At 42.0% G+C, this 18,202-nt stretch overlaps 1 protein-coding gene across 1 annotated transcript in view; it reads right to left on the reverse strand.

Annotated features, from left to right (window-relative positions):
- LOC111139311 (membrane palmitoylated protein 7) overlaps positions 1–18,202 on the reverse strand; it is a 212,846-nt gene that overhangs the window by 169,695 nt on the left and 24,949 nt on the right. The window contains exon 2 of the mRNA XM_022491567.1: positions 802–920. Coding sequence (XP_022347275.1) covers positions 802–920 — 119 coding nt within the window. The remainder of the gene's footprint in view (positions 1–801; positions 921–18,202) is intronic.

The raw sequence follows: 18,202 nt of genomic DNA on the forward strand, positions 1-18,202 counted from the left end.
CTCAGTGTCAGTTCACACAGCGCCAAGGCACCAGAGGTGTCCACCTCCTACAGACTCAAGCTAAGACTCACCATTATTTTTTTCAGCTTGAGTTAAATGAAAGAAAATGCAATTCATATTTCCAGAAGCAAAAGTGGCATAGTTTCCAGTAAGCTTCTTGTTCTCATTTTACTATTTTAAGAGTTCTGATCACTCCCAGCATGGCTGTGTGGCAAGATCTCATTTCTGGTGGCTGATCATTTCCATGGCATGATGCTTTACCAAAACCGTCTCCAGAAGCTTGTTTTGATTCGTATTTTACTTCAGCGTATTTATACACAAAATGCCATTTCCATGGCGTTGTGCCAAGAAAGAAATAGCTAGCTTGGATTTCAGTTGACTTTGTTAAAGGAAATTATTTTAAATTAATGTGGCCATTGAACTGCTGCCATCCTTAACCTCAGAAAATACAGTCCTTCTAATTTTTGCTGTGAACATTTATTTATTTAAGTTAAATTCCAGCTCGCGAACGTTGACCATAAGGCGTCTAAACCTTCCTGCTACTATTTCATATTCTTCTTCTAAACAAGGACAGGCCCATGCCGGCCGCATTATTACGCCCAGCCAGATCACCACCATCAAGTGAAATCATCTGTGTATTTTTGGTGGAATCTTTAACAACTTCCACGCCCGTCAGGGAAATGGAACAAGGCTGTTTTGTTTTCAGACAGCAACAATTTGATCTCTGGTTTACTAGATGGCGCTCAAAATATTTTTCCATATGTTTTTCCGCAAAGAGAATCTGACATCAGCGTGGTTTACCTTTACCAGTGAATGCAGGCTTTTTTCACCAAACATATCCCAGAGGAAGGTCAGGTCTTCCTGGCTATCCACATGTGGCTGCAGCTGGGCTGGCAGAGCAGCCAACAGCTCATACAGACCTATAAAATGAAAATAAAACACAAAGCATAATCTCAGAGTGAGCTCATTAATTTCGCTTAAGGTGTGTGTAAATGATGGCTGCAACATGTCGTTTTTACTGGATCTGTATTCTGGGCCATCAAGTAAAACACATCTCTCAAGCAGAAAACGAACCTTTTTGATTTTTAAATCCCAAACAAATTAAGTATTAAGAGGCTAGTTTTTATCTTTCGGTTGTCAACATTCTACCAGGCGTCTGAGTTTACATCACCCGAGACAGAAAATGTGTACAAGCTTTCAGAAAAAGAAGAAAAAGCATACATTCCTTTCCTTAATCGTTATTACATTTCCCTCGATGTTTGCCAAAGAGTGAAATGAGTCATGAATAGGAAAAACTTCCTTAGAAGAGCAGAAAATTGATAGAGTGGTCCATTAAAAAAGGTTTTGTGGTTTCCAAATAGTTCCTAATAATATACAGCTTTGAAAACATTTGCGTTATCTAACATCCAAAATCAAGGTCTAGAAAGTAAGACAGATTAAACCATCCTTGGTGTTGCTTCATCATAGTCGCCTGTTTTTAAAACAACAATGGGGCACCTGGGTGGCTCAGATGGTTAAGCGTCTGCCTTCGACTCAGGTCATGATCCCACAGGGTCCTGGGATCGAGCCCCGCAACAGGCGGGGAGCCTGCCTCTCCCTCTACCGCTCCCCCTGCTTGTGCTCTCTCACTCAGTCAAATAAATAAATAAAATCTTTAAATTAATCAAGCAAGCAACACAGAATGGAGTTTAAATTGGACTCTAATCTGGGCGTACGTGATACCCTCTGAAAGAGTTGGGGGAAAGACGTGGGCTACTCGAGGGCCTCCTCACTAGAAGCTTCCTTGGGGTAGACAGTAGCGCCGTATTCCACAGTAGCCTACTGCATAAACCATCCATCTCCTTCAGGAGCCGTCAGACTCCGGTCCAAGAAAAGTTGCGACAGTGCCTGCCAGGGACTCTTCAGGGAGGTGACCTGGCAGGAGTCAGTATCAACTCTTAGCACATGTTTCACTTTCCAGGGGGATTACATGAGGTAAAAAGGACAAATTCCTTTTACTTCTGTCTGCTGTCTACAAAAACACCAAGACCTCCTGGGATCTACAACACACGGGGCTGTTGTTATTCCTGAGCTGAGTAAGTGCTGTTGTTCATCCGAGGGACAGCTTTACAGGACATTTAACCAGCAAAGAACCATAGACTATGGCCTGTGGATTAGTGTGTCTATTATCTTCCGAAAGCATTATCATATTCTGATAATCACTGATAATTCACAACCAAATGTATCAGCTCTTGCTTGGAAAGTTGGATCTGTAACTTGAGAGGTTAGATTAAACGCAAACATTCCTGGGCCTGCATTTGGCCAAAAAGAACCATAATACTCTAGGAAAAAAAAAAATTCTTCCTATTACATTCTTAAGTATTCTTGATAGCTTTTATTTATTCCCTTAAAAACCTGGCATTTTGCCTAAACCAGCTTTTATTTATAATTTCGTAAAAACATTTTTAAGGTGTCCCAACCTCATTCAGTGTATAATAATACAGGTCTCACTTTACTCACATACATATACACACACACTTAAAGTAATGACAACTGCCAACATCAGTGGTTAAGGTCAGAGGTTCAAGTTGAAAATGATGTAGAAAGAAGGTAGAGTTTCACTATTTTATTACTGATTTCAGGAGCAGTAAAAATAACTCCTTATTCCTTGGTAATATGATTACTTTAGTTAATGATACTAATTCAACTATAATATCATTTATGAGGTATAGTCATTGGGGGGGTTAAATGAGGTAATATAGTATAACAGCCCTGGCTCATGGTAGTCTGTTTCAGATGTAACATGGTGAGCTTCAGCCATTGTTGTTATTAATGTTATTATCACTGCTATTATTTTATTAAATATTTATTTATTTATCTTAGAGAAGGGGAGGTAGGCCCAGAGGGAGAGACAGTCTTTAGCAGACTAAGCGCTGAGCACGGAACCCGATGCAGGGCTCGATCTCCCAACCCCTGCGATCATGACCTGAGACGAAACCGAGAGTTGGATGGTCATCCAACAGCGCCACTCAGGCGCTCCCGTCATTACTATGATTGAAAAAGCAGAAGTCTGAGTCGAACAGACCTAGATTCAAATCAGGTCTACACTTCAGTTATTTCACATAACTTAACCTGTTGAAAAAGAAATGATAATCTGCACATGTAATAAAACTGAACAGAAAACACACAAACATGTACGTATACACAAATAAATGCATGTGACACAGGGGAAACCTGAGAAAGGGTAATGGAATGCATCAGTGACAACAACGAGCCCCTTATGATTACTATAGTTACACCAAGATGTTAGTTACCATTGGAGGAAGCAGGGTCAAGGGTACACGGGATCTGTATAATTTCTTAGAACACGTAAATCCACAATTATCTCAAAATACAATTAAAACCAAAGGAGAGGGCGCCTGAGTGGCTCAGTGGGTTAAGCCTCTGCCTTCGGCTCAGGTCATGGTCTCAGGGTCCTGGGATCGAGGCCCGCATCGGGCTCTCTGCTCAGCAGGGAGCCTGCTTCCTCCTCTCTCTCACTGCCTGCCTCTCTGCCTACTTGTGATCTCTCTCTCTCTGTCTGTGTCAAAATGGATGAATAAAATCTTTAAAAAAAAAATAAAAAATAAATAAAACCAAAGGAGACATTGTGGTAAATAGGACTTGTTACGAATTCAAGGGAACGATGCCCACAGCGGCACTGAGCCCTACAGCTAGCACAGAATAGGCATTTGACAAAATATGTATGTATGTTCTTCTTTTCTTAATATGTCTCCTCTGGAATGAAAACCCCACTGCAATGGTACAAAATCAAAACAACAGCTTAGCGAATACATTCCACTGGACCTAATACCATACGCAGAAAGAAAACCACCCTCGTCTTTTACATATGGAAGGTGTTAACTTTATCCAAGTACCGCTTAACTTTATGGGAATAAACCATATGATGCTTACATTACATTAATAATTTCTCTGTTAGCAGCAGCTCATAAACAGAGTTTTCTGGGCTCTCCTAGCTTTACGCAATCCTAATTTGTACGCCACCCTTGTTGGCACCCATGTGATGACAGCAGTCACTTCTCCTGAGCTCCCACATCTGGCAGCTACACCAAAGCCAGAAGAGACAGGACAATGCCAATCAGAAATGAAAAGAGGCTGAGGAGAGTTAGGAAGGCAGGCAAATGGCCTCAATGCAGGTAACATGGACCATCACTTCCTCTCCAGGGCATCAGAAAGGCCCCAGAAACCAGCTCAGTCCGTGGCTAAAACCAGGTCCCTGTTCTCACAGGTGCTTCTTCTGTCCAGTTCCTAGGGCTCCAACAGTGAACACCGCTAGGAAATCCAAATGTTTCTGGTCCTTGATGTTCAGAGGGCAAGTAATGAGAGTTTAGCTAACAAGGGATATCTTGAACAATCTTACCTACACCTACCTAATCTTACCTAAATCTGAGCAAGAGCTGGGACTACACTCCTCTGCAGTCATTCAAGTTCATGAGTGCTCCATTCCAGTGCACCATTATGGTACATACCTAAAGGTCTAAGACAAATCAGCCATGATCCCTGTCCTCAGACGTCACAGTGTAGAGGACAAGCACAGACAGGTCGGTTAGAAGTGCAGAGCAGGGTCAGACAGCATGGCGAGGCAAGGTAAGTGGTCAGTTCCTCTACAGGAGGAAGAAGACATCAGGGAAGGCTTCAGCAGAGAATCACCCCTGAGTTATGTCTTGAAAGCTTCTGCTCCTAAGAATCAGCATTTATGAGTTCTTCCGTTCTGAGCACTTCCTCAGCTCCTCTATACAAGCAAGTGTAGAACATGCCACCTCCTCTAGCCCAGAGGTCTTACACCTTGGATAACACAGAATACATATCCTATATGCCCAAAGAGAAAGCAAGCCTGTTTATAATGGTCTCCTATTTGGGGCAACTGGGTGGCACAGTCAGTTAAGGGGCTGACTCTTGGTTTCAGCTCAGGTTGTGATCTCAGGATCATGAGATCCAGCCCTGCATCAGGCTCTGCGCTCAGTGCGGAGTCTGCTTGAGATTCTCTCTCCTTTTCACCCCTCCCCTGCTTGCTCTCATGTGCATGCACTCACTCTCTCTCTCTAAAATAAGTAAATCTTTACAAAAAAATAATAATGATCTCCTATTTGTCCAAGTAAAGATTCAAAATGCATATTCCTTCAAGTAAAATAAACAGATGTTTAGGGTGTGGAAAAATATTCAAGCAGCAAATTAATTTTCAGGGATGCTAAAGAAATGTCCATGCCGGCTTATAGTATTTAGACTTTAATTTGGTTAGGAACACACACTCTGAATTACCTATTAAGTACAAATATCAAAATTTAGATTTGGGGGTTTGCCCCCACTTGCACATTTCATGCAACCATTTTATTTAAATTCTGCACAATGACTTATCATGACTACCACCTGTAGAGGTGGAAGACATTATTTTTACTTCTAGCTATTTGAGATACAACACTTTTTTGAATGCGTGGGAGATGCCTTCAGTAAGAATCTGGGTAAAGCTGGTTGCTTTTCCACCGGTTCTACACCTCTGTGTTTTTATCTCCACAACAAAACCACTTACCTACTTACTCTCTAAGCATCTCTAACATTTGCAGGTTTTTAACCCCTCTCCAAGAAATATTAACCTGGTATAAACTTCCTTTTCTCTTTAAAAACAACAACAACAATCCTGTCAGATGATCTCTCAGTGACTCCAAAAACAGGAATTTGGATTATAGGAAAATAACTGGGGCTTCTCCAATCAACACATTTTTGTGTAAGAGAAAACGGTCTATAAGAAATTTTGTAAGGCCTTGACAAGGCAGCTCCCTCTTCTCTGAGAGGTCATTTTAATAGTAGAAAAGAAATCTCACCTTTTATTTGGGGAGACACGATACAAGATACTGTCAAAGACACACACGAAAAAATTACCTCTTAAGAATGTTCCAGTAGGGAAAAAGGCAGTACTTTTGTATTCGGGATTTTATATACGGAGAGAAAAGAGCAACAGCAAACTAAAATACAACAAGGTTTATTTGATTAACACGTACAACAATTATGGCGAGTTAAAGAAGAGAGCAATCAGTAAAGGTCAAAGCAGGCTACTCGAAAGTCGGCAGGACGTGAGCTAGGATCTGGAGGAAGGAAACCAGGGCCTGGAAGGGTACGCAGCATTGTGGAGGACACTCAAGATGAAAAGTCACCAATAATCCTGCTAATGTATAGATTTTTAACAGCACTAAAACTCTACAAAGCTGAAGAAAAGACTAGGAAGTACTCAACCCCAAATTTCTGCTTTGTATGTTTGCCTCAGTCATGGTCCAATCCAGAGACAAGAGCTGTGCAGTAATCTGAACCAGACAAGTTTAATATAAATCTTTAATGGAGGATTATCTACAAAGCGGTAAGGCAAACTCCCAAGAATACCTCAGGCTAAAGGAGAAGACCCAAAAGGAAACAACAGCAGAGGAGCGCCCTCCCCAACACCAGGATTCTCAGCTCATTTGAGGTGGTGTGATTACGACCCACCAGACAGCTGGATCTCCAGGCCCAGAGCCTGCCCACTGTCACTGGGCCAGCAGGAAACACCCTTCCAGGGTACCGGTGCACAGAAAACCATGGCTGGGACCAATGCTTCACCGGGGTATCGGTGGGGAGAGCCTGGGCAGCTGGAAACCACCACCAGGACTAGAAAGCCAAAATAATCCCTGCCGGTGGGCAGAAAAGTGTGAAAGGGACTGGCAAACAGAAATCACCCCGCTTTGGGGTGTTGGCTGGTCAAGACTGGGAAGCTGACTTCTGGAGTGCCTGAGAGACCCACCAGGAACTTCCCTAGAGGGGTGTCGCTGAAATTCAGGAGGAAACTGTCCACTAGGGTGCCACCAGAACTCAAAGGGGGGTCAGCACCACCAGATGCTTCCCACATGTGCTGCTGCCAATGCAACGGGAAGAACAGAAACAAGCAAAAAACACCAGAACAAGGAAGGTCTACCTCTTCCTTCTGCAGCGAGCCACTAGTGACCTCCCATGACAAAGCCTGGCGTCATGCCTGCCGCAAAGAAGAATAATTAAAGGGCCAAGCTTAACTTTCACAGAGCAGGCAGTAAAATATGGATTTGGAGCAGAGAGGCAATAAAAGGACACTTGGCCCAATCTTCTATACGTAGATATAAGTGTGTGCGAGCGCCGGGTGGCTGGGGGGCGGTGGGGGGGGGCACATGTTCTCCTCTTTTGGGGAGGAAGGACGTTGCCTTTCTGCTCTCCGCTTTTATCCTGGTGTGGCTTTCTGTTGTTTGGCAGTGGGGACACAATGAGAAATATTTAATCATTGGTTAGTGAAGGTAAAGGGGTTACTAATATGGGCTTTCAAAGAGAAATCGTATTACATCAAAGGCCTTGCATTTCCAATGTTTGCCAATTTTTTTTTTTTTAAGATTTTATTTATTTACTTGACAGGCAGAGATCACAGGCAGGCAGAGAGGCAGGCAGAGAGAGGAAAGGAAGCAGGCTCCCCGCTGAGCAGAGAGCCTGACGCGGGGCTCGATCCCAGGACCCTGGGATCACGACCTGAGCCGAAGGCAGAGGCTTTAACCCACTGAGCCACCCAGGCACCCCCAATGTTTGCCAATTTTAACAGTACGCCAAGCCTGGACCCAACAGCTCGGTTCGAGGACGTTCATGAGTCAAAGTTCTAAGTTCAAAGGAGACAAAGGAAGAACATTCATCCTAGCCACAGAGCACTAACTTCAACCTCCTCAAAAATGCCTTGTGTTTGTAAAAGAGGGCAGAAAGAGAATGCTGTTTTCAAACAATTAAAAAAAAAATGCCTAAAACTAGGAAGACAATACAAAGTACAAAGAGCAACACTTTAGGAACAAGGGGCGGGGCGGGGGGGGGTGTTTAGAGCCAAGAGGAGCTAAATGCAGAGAGATGCACAGGTGTTTTAAGATTCTTAAATTGGTCGCTGAAGCCTGCCATTTAGGAACCAAGTATTGTACTCCACTCTCCCCTTCCCAAGGAATGTTAGATGGCAAATGCTGGCTGTCTGAAATCATGAAAAATAATGTACTGATGAGACTACCTGAATACAGACTAGCGCTCACTCTGCAAACCAGTCCATCAAAGCCATTAAACCATCGCATATGCAAACCATGATCTTTACTCCACGGACTCACTGAAAGTTAAATGCACCACAGTTGGCTTCTCTGCAGCCTTACTACACCGAAAACAAACATCTATCATTCTCCTTAAAGATAAAAACCTAAATGCTTCCTCCCCACTTCCACCAACTTATGGTCGGAGTATGTTCTGGAGGCTTTTTCAGCCCTGGACCATGCAAGTGACAGAGGGTCAGTGATCGTGTTTCACACGCAGACTGAAATACTTTTGACACCTAGCAACTTGTTTTGTGCTGGGGGGGGTGCGTGTGTGTGTGTGTTTTAGTAAGTGTAGTACTGTAAAGCTAAAGTCATAATTCTATAATAATCTTATTATCTTGATGTAAGATGTACATTCTGTAACAGGCCAGTGATTTGACCGTGGTTTGGGGAAGGTAGACAACACTGACCTAATCCATAAGGAAATGGAACCATGTTGAATAAACAATTCACCCAATGTTATAATGTATTAATCAGAAGATTATTAGGAGTTGTTCTCTTCTGGGATTAAGATTTCATTACTTCATAAGATTACTCAAATCACTGGACTTTGGATAATAATTTTGTTCTTTTAATATTTTTTAATATTAGAGTGAGAGAGAACGTATAAGCATGGGCAGGGGCAGAGGGAGGGAATCTCCAGCAGACTCCTCACGGACCCCAATGCGGGGCTCGATCTCACAACCTTGAGATCCTAACCTGAGCCACAATCAAGAGTCAGCCACTTAACCAACTGAGCCATCCAGGTGCCTACAGTCATTTCAACTGTAGGTAAAGAGAGATTCCCACCATCACAGTGAAACCCTCTATAGTTTTCATCTTGCCTAAAAAAGCTAGTTACTAAAAATTATGTCTATTTCTATTCTCTCTCCCATTCTTAATCTTTCCTTCCTACCACTGACTAATAAAGCTTCCTAAAATCATATTAATAATTATTACCAGATGCCAGTGCTAGTAGTAAGCCTACCTAATGCTTACGGAGCTAAGGGAAATGCTCTGCAGGTTACCTCACCTACTGCTCTCCTTAAATAGGTTCCATTACTACCTCCATTTTACAGGAGGAAACACATGGAGCCGAGTAAGTGCCATGTTCAGGACTTAACCTCAGCTCTGCCTATACTTCTGTAATAATCCCAACATTTCAATCTCCTACTCAAACACCTTCAAGAGCCTCCTTAAAGAGAAAAATTTAAGGCCTAACCTGATTAGTATTACAGATGGATCAAATATATCAAATGTAAACTAGCAGAACATTTCATAGAATATTTTTGCCATGTTGCAGTTAAATGTTTTTCTTCACATACAAAGAACTTAAAAACTATAACTGGCCATCACTGATGGACTTTATAACAATTAAAATTTTCACACATAAAAAAAAAAGTTTGCAAAGAAACTACTAAAAATTATTTGCGCCAAGCAAGTGATTGATATTTACAATGGGAGATGGATAAATTGACAGAAAAATGGGGGAAAAAGTCAAGCAAAGCATTTCCTCCTACCAATTTAGGAAATAAATTTGCAAACACCCAGGGGTGCCTGGCTAGGTCAGTATGGAGAGCACCTCTTGATCTCGAGGTCGTGAGTTTGAGCCCCACACTGATGCAGAGATCGAATTAATTAATTAAAAAATAAATAAAATTACAAATACCCAGTCGTGGCAAAGGTATGGGAAAACAAGCCCGGCAGTCATTCGTTGAGATACATATTCATTCACTCAATCAGAATTTACTGACCACCTGAGTTGAAACGTGCGAGATGCTGATCAATGAGTTTGGATGGATCAGGAACCAAAAAGACAGAGATGGCTACCTTTATGGAGCTGATGCTGTAGGGGGAAGACAAGCAGTAAGCATTAGAAGTAGACCATACAGTATGGTGGACGGCGGCAAGTACTAACAGAAAAAGACAAAGCAGAGGTACCTGGGTTGCTCATTCCCTTGAGCACCTAACTCCTGGTTTTGGCTCAGGTTATGATGTCAGGGTCGTGCGATCAAGCCCCATGTTGGGCTCTGCCCTCAGCACAGAGCCTGCTTGAGATTCTCTCTCCCTCCCACTTTCTTTGCCCCTCCCCCAGCTTATGCTCTCTAAATAAACAAGTATTTTTTAAGAAGAAAGAAAAAGGAGAGTGGTGTAACACAGATCCATTTCTGGGCCACTGGCATATGGCGATGACAAATTAGGAAGGAGTCCGGGTGCACTACAGTGAGGAAGTGACAAATGAGCAAAGACTCCAAGTGACAGAGTTAGCCATGTGAATATCTTAAGGGACCATTCCAGGCAGAGGGATCGACAATATAAAAACCCAGACCCCTATGAGACAGCGCATGCCTGGAGTATCTGAGGAAGGGCCAGAAGTCCAGCATGACTCAAGCAAAGGGGGGAAGAAGGAGAGATGTAAGAAATGATATAACGAGAAATCATGTAGAGTTTCGTAGCACAAACATTGCAAAGAATTTAACTTTTACTTTAGAGGGAAAGAACCATTGCAGGGCTCTGAGTGAAGGAGTAACAAGATCTTAACATTTTAAAAGCATCACTCCAGCTGCTGAATTGAGAAGAGACGGCAGGGGAGCAAGGGCAGAGAACCATGTCCAAGGGTCAATGCATGATCCAGACACACAATGATGAGGGCCTGCACCCAAGTAGCAGCCAGTGGAAGTTATGGAAGTACTCCAATCCTGGAAATATTTCGAAGCAAGAGCTACTTATGAATTTCTGTCTGAATAAGGGATATGGAAAAAAGAAAAAAGAATCACATATTTCTCTAAGACTATTTGAAGTTGCCATCAGTGTGACAGGGAAGTTCAGTGTTAAACACGTTAAGTTCAAGGTCTCTATTCAGTATCCGGGTGGAGATGTGGTGGGAAGCTGGTACAGGAGTCAGGAGCTCAGCAGATCTATACTGAGGAGCCGTTGGCATATGGAGTGTATTTAGAGCCAGGAACCTGAAGGAGATCCTCGAGGTCACGAGTATAGACATAAAAGAGGAGCCAAGGACTGAGGCCTGGGGTCTCCACTGTTAGATGTGGAGGATTCGAGCAGCTGACAACCACTCAGAAGAGCATCAGGAGGGTATTATCTAGGAAACCGAATGTGGCAAGGAAGAATGAGGGATCCATTACATCAAATGTCATTGATGGCCATGCAGAGTAGAGTAGAGTAAGGATGGAGAACCACCCATCGGATTTAGCAACATGGAGCTTATGAATTCTGGCACCGTGATAAGTGAGGAAGCCTGGATGAGGAGCCCTAAAAACAGAGACATATTGGAAAAAGCAAATACAGACAACTCCTACAAGACAGACAATCCTGACGGTCTCTCACCCGAGAGAACTGATGTTTGTACGGGAATGGGGAGTAAAGAGGTTTTCAAGATGGGGAAAAAAAACAGCCCTGTGTATTTGTGTGGTAATGGCACTGATCCACGACAGACAAATTTTGACAATGTAAGAGACGGAGGAATCTGCGGCTGCAGCTCCGTCCCACGGCAGACGGGGACGGACAGCATTAGATCGAAGTGCGCCTGGTTCTCCCATGGTTCCAAGCGGGCAGGCAGAACACAGTGGAAATGGTACAGGGAACATGTGGCAAGTCACCTTGTGACCTCGGCTGTATTTTCAGTAAACTATGAAGCAGTGGTCACCTGCTGAGAGTCAGGGAAGGGAAGAAAGTGTTCGCATCTGAAAGAAAAGGCTGAAAGAGGCATGGGGAGAAGGGAAAAATGAGTAAAGCAGGGAAGTCATAAATTGGTATACGTTATTGGCAATATGGAAATTGAAGGCGTGCGTTCCCTTTGATCCAGTGATCCCTCATTTATTCACTCTCGCCTTCTACTTCCAGGGAGCCCTGAGGGCCATATGCAGGACCAACCTCCCACTGGTATCCGTGTGTCCTTTAGGAAGAGAAACCAGAACAGGAAACACTTACTTTCATTTTTGCTGTATACATTTCTGCACTGCTTTGGTTTTTACAAAATCGATATTACTTTCGTAATTTTAAAAATTTCACTTGTGGATAATAATCTGACATAAGCCTTTCCCCAGCCCTAGAGCTCACGACTTCTCCTGAAATTCCCTTCCAGCCAGAGGACGGCTACTGGCTATCCCCTGAAAGTCTGACTCTATCCATGCAATCTTAGCCCAATTCACTCAATAATTAACTTTCTGGTGACAGCTACTGCTGTCTTATTTCCCTCTTTCAGGACTCCAGAGATTATCTGAAAGACAAAACAATCACGGTAACATACTTACCTCCAAGTTTCAAGAACAGATTTAACATAACACACTTGACAGTACTTCGAGTGGCGTGCGTAGGAAGCGAGCAAACTCCCGACACCCTCGGCGTTTCTAAATGCCACCTGCTCGCTTCCGACCTCACTCTACAAATACTAGGTGCTGGCCACGTGCCAGGCACTGATAAGGAGGGGGCTACAAAGGTGAGGGGAAGGGAAAAAGCAAATGGATTCATCCCTGAGGTGTAGTGTAGGCAGCTCCGGGGAAAACAAAAAGCAAGCTTGTAACTGTGACAGGCGCTTTAAAGAAGGCAGGGGACCAAGGCACCTTGGAAGTGTAACCAAGGGAGATGAACGACACCAGAGGGAAGCTTCCCTGGTGGAGTGACCAGTTTGCTGACCGGCAGGAAGCACAGACATTAACTAAGACGGCAGAAAAGTCTTGTAGGAGAAGAACCACACCTACGAAGACCCCGGGGGGTAGGATTCTTAGACTCCAGAGCCAAATGACAGAACTACAAACTCCGCCTCTGCCACTGATCATTAACATCTCTGTGCGGCCATTTTTACTCTGTGGACAGAGGAGCACTAACCTTGCAGGACTGCAGTGAGGTCAAATGAGTTCTCTGAAAAGTTTAGAATGACTCCTCAGTTGGCTGTTAAATGTATGTAAGCGTTTTTTAAATAAAAATTAATTCTTGGGGCGCCTGGGTGGCTCAGTCGGTTAAGCATCAGACTCTTGATTTTGGCTCCAGTCATGATCTCAGGGTCCTGAGATCAAGGCCCAAGTCGGGCTCCCTGTTCAGCAGGAAGTCTGCATCTGCCTCCCTCTCCCCCTGCTCCTCCCCCCACTCATTGCCCTCACACTCACATGTTCTCTAATACATAAATAAAAATAAATTTCAAATTAAATGACAAAACATATGCCGAAGCATTAAGGAGACAAATGACAAAATTTAAGTTTAGCATGCTGGAATATATTAAGGGCAAGAAAGGCTTTCCACAACAGGCAAAAACACGGGCAATGAGGGACCCCATGTTTTGGAGTAAAGAATGAACTAAACAGAAATGAAAATAAGTGACCACACACTCCTGACCCAGGTCAACCTAGACATTTCCATAGTAAGGAATAGTGGGGAAGAAAAGTAACAGGGCAAAATGTGCTCTGTTCTCAAACAACTAAGTTCAAGGAATCTCATGTTCAAGATAAACACATCCGACAAACCCCTGCAAGAAACATCAATCGCTCCAATTATGATGACATCAATATCACATACTCATGGACAAACTTCCAGCGATATCGGCTTATGTAAACTGTGTGCCAGTGCACAGACCCAATAATTTGTCATTAACACTAAACACATGGAGAGAGTGGCATGCTAATCTTAAAAAATGCTTCAAGTGGTAACAGAAGAAAAAAAAAACCCATTAATCTCTTTACTGAGGTGATTACATATGCTTCTCTCACTTCCCTCCGGATTACCAGCCCCATTAAACATCGAAAAGAAATACAGTGGAGAAGGTGAGCTATACGCAACTGGTGTTGCCTTACGAAAACAATTACTCAGAACAGATCTGACAACAAACGTCCATTTGAAGTATTCAGTCATTCTGGATCTCTGGCCCCCTAGCTCTTGAAAGATTGTTAAAAAAAAAAAAAAATGGTTCATTAAATACAGGATCAACTTTGTCATTGTAAGGACTGTTATCCTCATTCTTTTGGTAGAACTAAACTTTGGGAAATCCTGGCTATATCCAGAGATGGTGGCAAACCAGCCAGCAGTGTAATTCATCTCAAGAGGCTGGGTAACGATGTTTTCTTTTCTTTTTTTTTTTAAGATTTATTTACTTATTTTGGTGGGGGAGGGACAAAGGGAGAGGGAGAGAATCTTAAGCAAACTCCCCATTGAGTGCAGAGCCTGATCTCAGGACTCTGAGATCATGCCCTGAGCTTAACTGAGCCACCTCGGCACCCTATGGTTGTTTTCTTAAAACAGATCTCGCAAAATTTTAAGCCTTTTAACATCAGGTTTCCCTGTAATTTTTAAAGAATTATTGATATAATTAACATATACATCAGAAAAATGTCAAGAACTCTTGCTTGATTTCTATTTACAGTTTAAGTGATTAAAACTTGACAAAACTTTAATCTTCCATTTCAAGGTTATACAATTATACAGGAAAACAAAACATTCTGAGAGTTGAAACTTAACAAGGAGAGCCTTCACACAAAAATAACATGCTCAGAAAACAAACTGCATCAGTCAGAAACGTACACCAACAAGTCACATAAAGGCTTACCATTTGGTATAGACCCACTTCACAAAATTCACCTTTGTAATAAAAAATTACTTTCTGGGGGCACCTGGGTGGCTCAGTGGGTTAAGCCTCTGCCTTTGGCTCAGGTCATGATCCCAGGGTCCTGAGATGGAGTCCCTCATCGGCTCTCTGCTCAGCACGGGGCCTGCTCCACCCCCCACCCCACCCCGCCCCACCCCGCCTGCCTCTCTGCCTACTTGTGACCTCTGTCTGTCAAATAAATAAAATCTTTTTAAAAAAATTACTTTCTGAATCTATAAGATGGATGAAAGAGGGGAATCGGAAGTAAAGATGAAAAAGAAACCCGGAAACATATTTATTTCCTACACAGACAAGAATAAAAAGTCATGGTGCTTTGGAAAAGAGGAAAATCAGCAGAGTTGTCACACTTGTCAAACAATAGAGACCTATCTTCTCATCAGGAAAACTGTCAAGGACAGACACACCATCTGGACTACATCAAAACCAAACCAGGGGCAAAGAAAAAATAAAAACCTCCAACTTATCCAACAGTTTGTGGTTCAGAAAACCTGAAGAGAATGAGGCCAACAAAGGATGTAAGTGAACTCTGATTTTGCTAACTTGTACTGGATTGAAGAGGGTCCCTATTTGCTAATATAGACCTCGAGCTAAATGAAAATGATAATGCTTAATGCAATCTCGAGCGACTGGAGGGCCTCATCGAAGGGAGGAGCCGGTGTTGCTACTCCAACCGTTCGCTTCCTAACTGTATGGAGAACATCCCAACAGTCCGCCTGGAGACATGGCTGCCGCTCATCTGAGAGGATGGAGAAGATGGGAAGGTGCTGGGTGGAGGAAAGTGGCTGGGGGGAGGGGAGAGAATATTCAGCAGTAGTGGAAGGAACCTGCAGATTAAAGAATCAATAGGATACAAAGAGTGTCCACACCTTTGGAAAACCATGTCCCTGTGCACCTGAGTAACAAAGCCAAGTGTGGAAGGAAGAGACGCAACTTCAGGGTGCCATGTTTAGGGGGAGCTGATGACCGAACATTCAGTGAGGCAGATATGTACAAGGCTGACTGAACACCACTGAACTGAGAGGGCAAAGGAGATCTCACTTTAAGCAAACTACTAAATCAGAAACTTATGTTAGGTATCCACAGAGCATGAGGGCACTAACCAGGAAGAACTAATACAAAGTGTTCTCCAAGAATCTGGCCCATACATTGGGCAGTGATACCTCCTAGCATACAAACCAACTCAGCACTAGAATCAGCAACACTATACCCAAACACAAGGAACAATATGTGTGTGTGTGTGTGTGTGTGTGTGTGTGTGTGTGTGTGTGTACACACACATCAGGAGATTCTAATTCAGAATAAAAATGTGCTAAATAGAGGTAAAGTTTGTGCTAAGAAAAATTAAAAGGCTAGAATTAAAACAAAAAACCAAGCACAGAAAATTTCTAACAAGTCATACTCATTTTGAATACCCAGCATGACCCATGACTCCCAACCTGAGAAATGTTTTATCCAAAATAAAGAACTTCACACATTCCTTTCCTCGACTTTTAGAGAAATACATTTATGCCACAATCAAGGTAAGGCACCAAGATACATATTGTAGCTACTCTGAAAATTCAAGGAAAAAGATGACCAAGTATAGATCATAGATCCATCTCTATAAACTATTTCATAACTATTTAATAGCTTATAGAGGGCATTGTTGTTCAGGGCAATTCATTTTTCTCTTGCTTTTTCACTGCATTTCAATAAATATAAATTTATGCTATTAAACCAAAGACAATAAATTTAAAGCTAAAACGTGACATTAATCCTCAAGAACATGTCTTAAATGTGAAATTGTACAAAAATACAGAAGTGTAAAGTGAAAAAATTTCCCAGTTCCAGAAAACTGCTTCTGTAAAAATATAATATTCTGTACAGGATAGTAGCAGTTCCTAGGAGAGTAAGTGGCTCAGAATTCGATGAAAGTGTTCCCGCAGTGAACAATTCACTCTTCCTGCAGATTCCAGATGCTCCGCATTCCTGACATCAGAACGGAAAAATTTACTGTTAGTCTAGAGAAATTTAATATCACCATTCTTGTCATATCCCTCATAGCTTCATTATTAGAACAAGTCTGGGGAAGCTATAAACCTATGTTAAATGATAAAAAAGATGTTCTCTGTGTTCAATCATATTAGATCGTATAAGTAACCAAAATATTTAGAAATCCTATAGAAAAGGACTTGAGAACAAGAAAAACATATTTATTTGGTATTTTCCTTAGTTTTGATATTTGCATTCTGTACAGTATGGCCAGGCACGGAACCAAAACATTTAACTATAACCAAGGGCTAATAAACACTAAAGGACATATATCGACGCCCAGAGCAACACTATAAAATTTTATTATATTAATAAAATGGGATACACCAAGCTTTAAATTTTCCACTTTGTCAAAGGTAAAGTAATCAGCACTACTCGGTGCCATTCATAACAGGATTCAATTTTTCTCATTTAAAGTATGTTTCATTTCCAAGAGGACCTATACTGAAATACTTTAATACAACTCAGACAGAAGCATTCTCTTTCACGCTCCCCCAACTGCAAATAACTTACTAAGGCCTTTGGCAAGCTCTGTTTTATATATGCAAAACAATTTAAATAGTTGTAATAGTACAGTTTGTTAGTGACATTTTATACAATTACCTGAAAGTCCGTAATATCAGGGATGAGGTGACAGAGGGCACGTGCATCCACCTGTACGTAACCCCCATTTTGAAAAGCTACTTCTAAGCTTTGAACATATTCCAACTTGTAATTAGCTCTGTGTTCACAGTCTGGGGCCCACAGAGGGTCTTCCCCCCCATCAAAGCGAGAGTGACAATACAGCTGACTCTACGACAAGACTGGTTTGACCTGCACGGGCCCACTTATTCCCAGATTTTTTAATTTTTAATTAATTATTTATTTATTTATTTTAGCCACACACTACTGTAAATGCATTTTCTCTTACGGCTTTCTCAACAACATTTTCTTTTCCCTAGCTAAGAATACAGTACAGAACACATACAACACACAAAGTATGTTAACTGGCTGTTTGTGTTATCGGTAAGGCTATTAGTAAAGTTTTTTGGAGAATCAAAAGTTACACATGTTCTTTTAAACTGTGTTGGGGAGAGGCTCTGGGGAGGAGCTGGTGCCCCAACCCCCATTAAGGGTCACCTGTACTTTGATCCTTTAAAGTACTCAACCACAAGATAAAGCCATAGCAAAATCAAAATTACCTCGAAAACGCTTATGAATTATGGCTTATAATGGTCTTTCAGAAAAATGAATTCCATTTACACTACATTTACCCAGTTATAGAGCCTCCTAGCCTGGAACAGTTAGGTATTAAAGGTAAAGTACTACTATATTTGCTTTATTGTAGTTAAGAGCACAATAGGATTTATTTTCATTGATTTCAATATCTATAATATTGTACCACTACTTATTAAATTTAAATTTAATAAAATCTTTTAAATTTAATAAATTTAAATAA

Source organism: Enhydra lutris, unplaced genomic scaffold (assembly GCF_002288905.1).
Source record: "Enhydra lutris kenyoni isolate GAN:26980312 unplaced genomic scaffold, ASM228890v2 scaffoldscaffold99, whole genome shotgun sequence".
Lineage (NCBI taxonomy): Eukaryota > Metazoa > Chordata > Mammalia > Carnivora > Mustelidae > Enhydra > Enhydra lutris.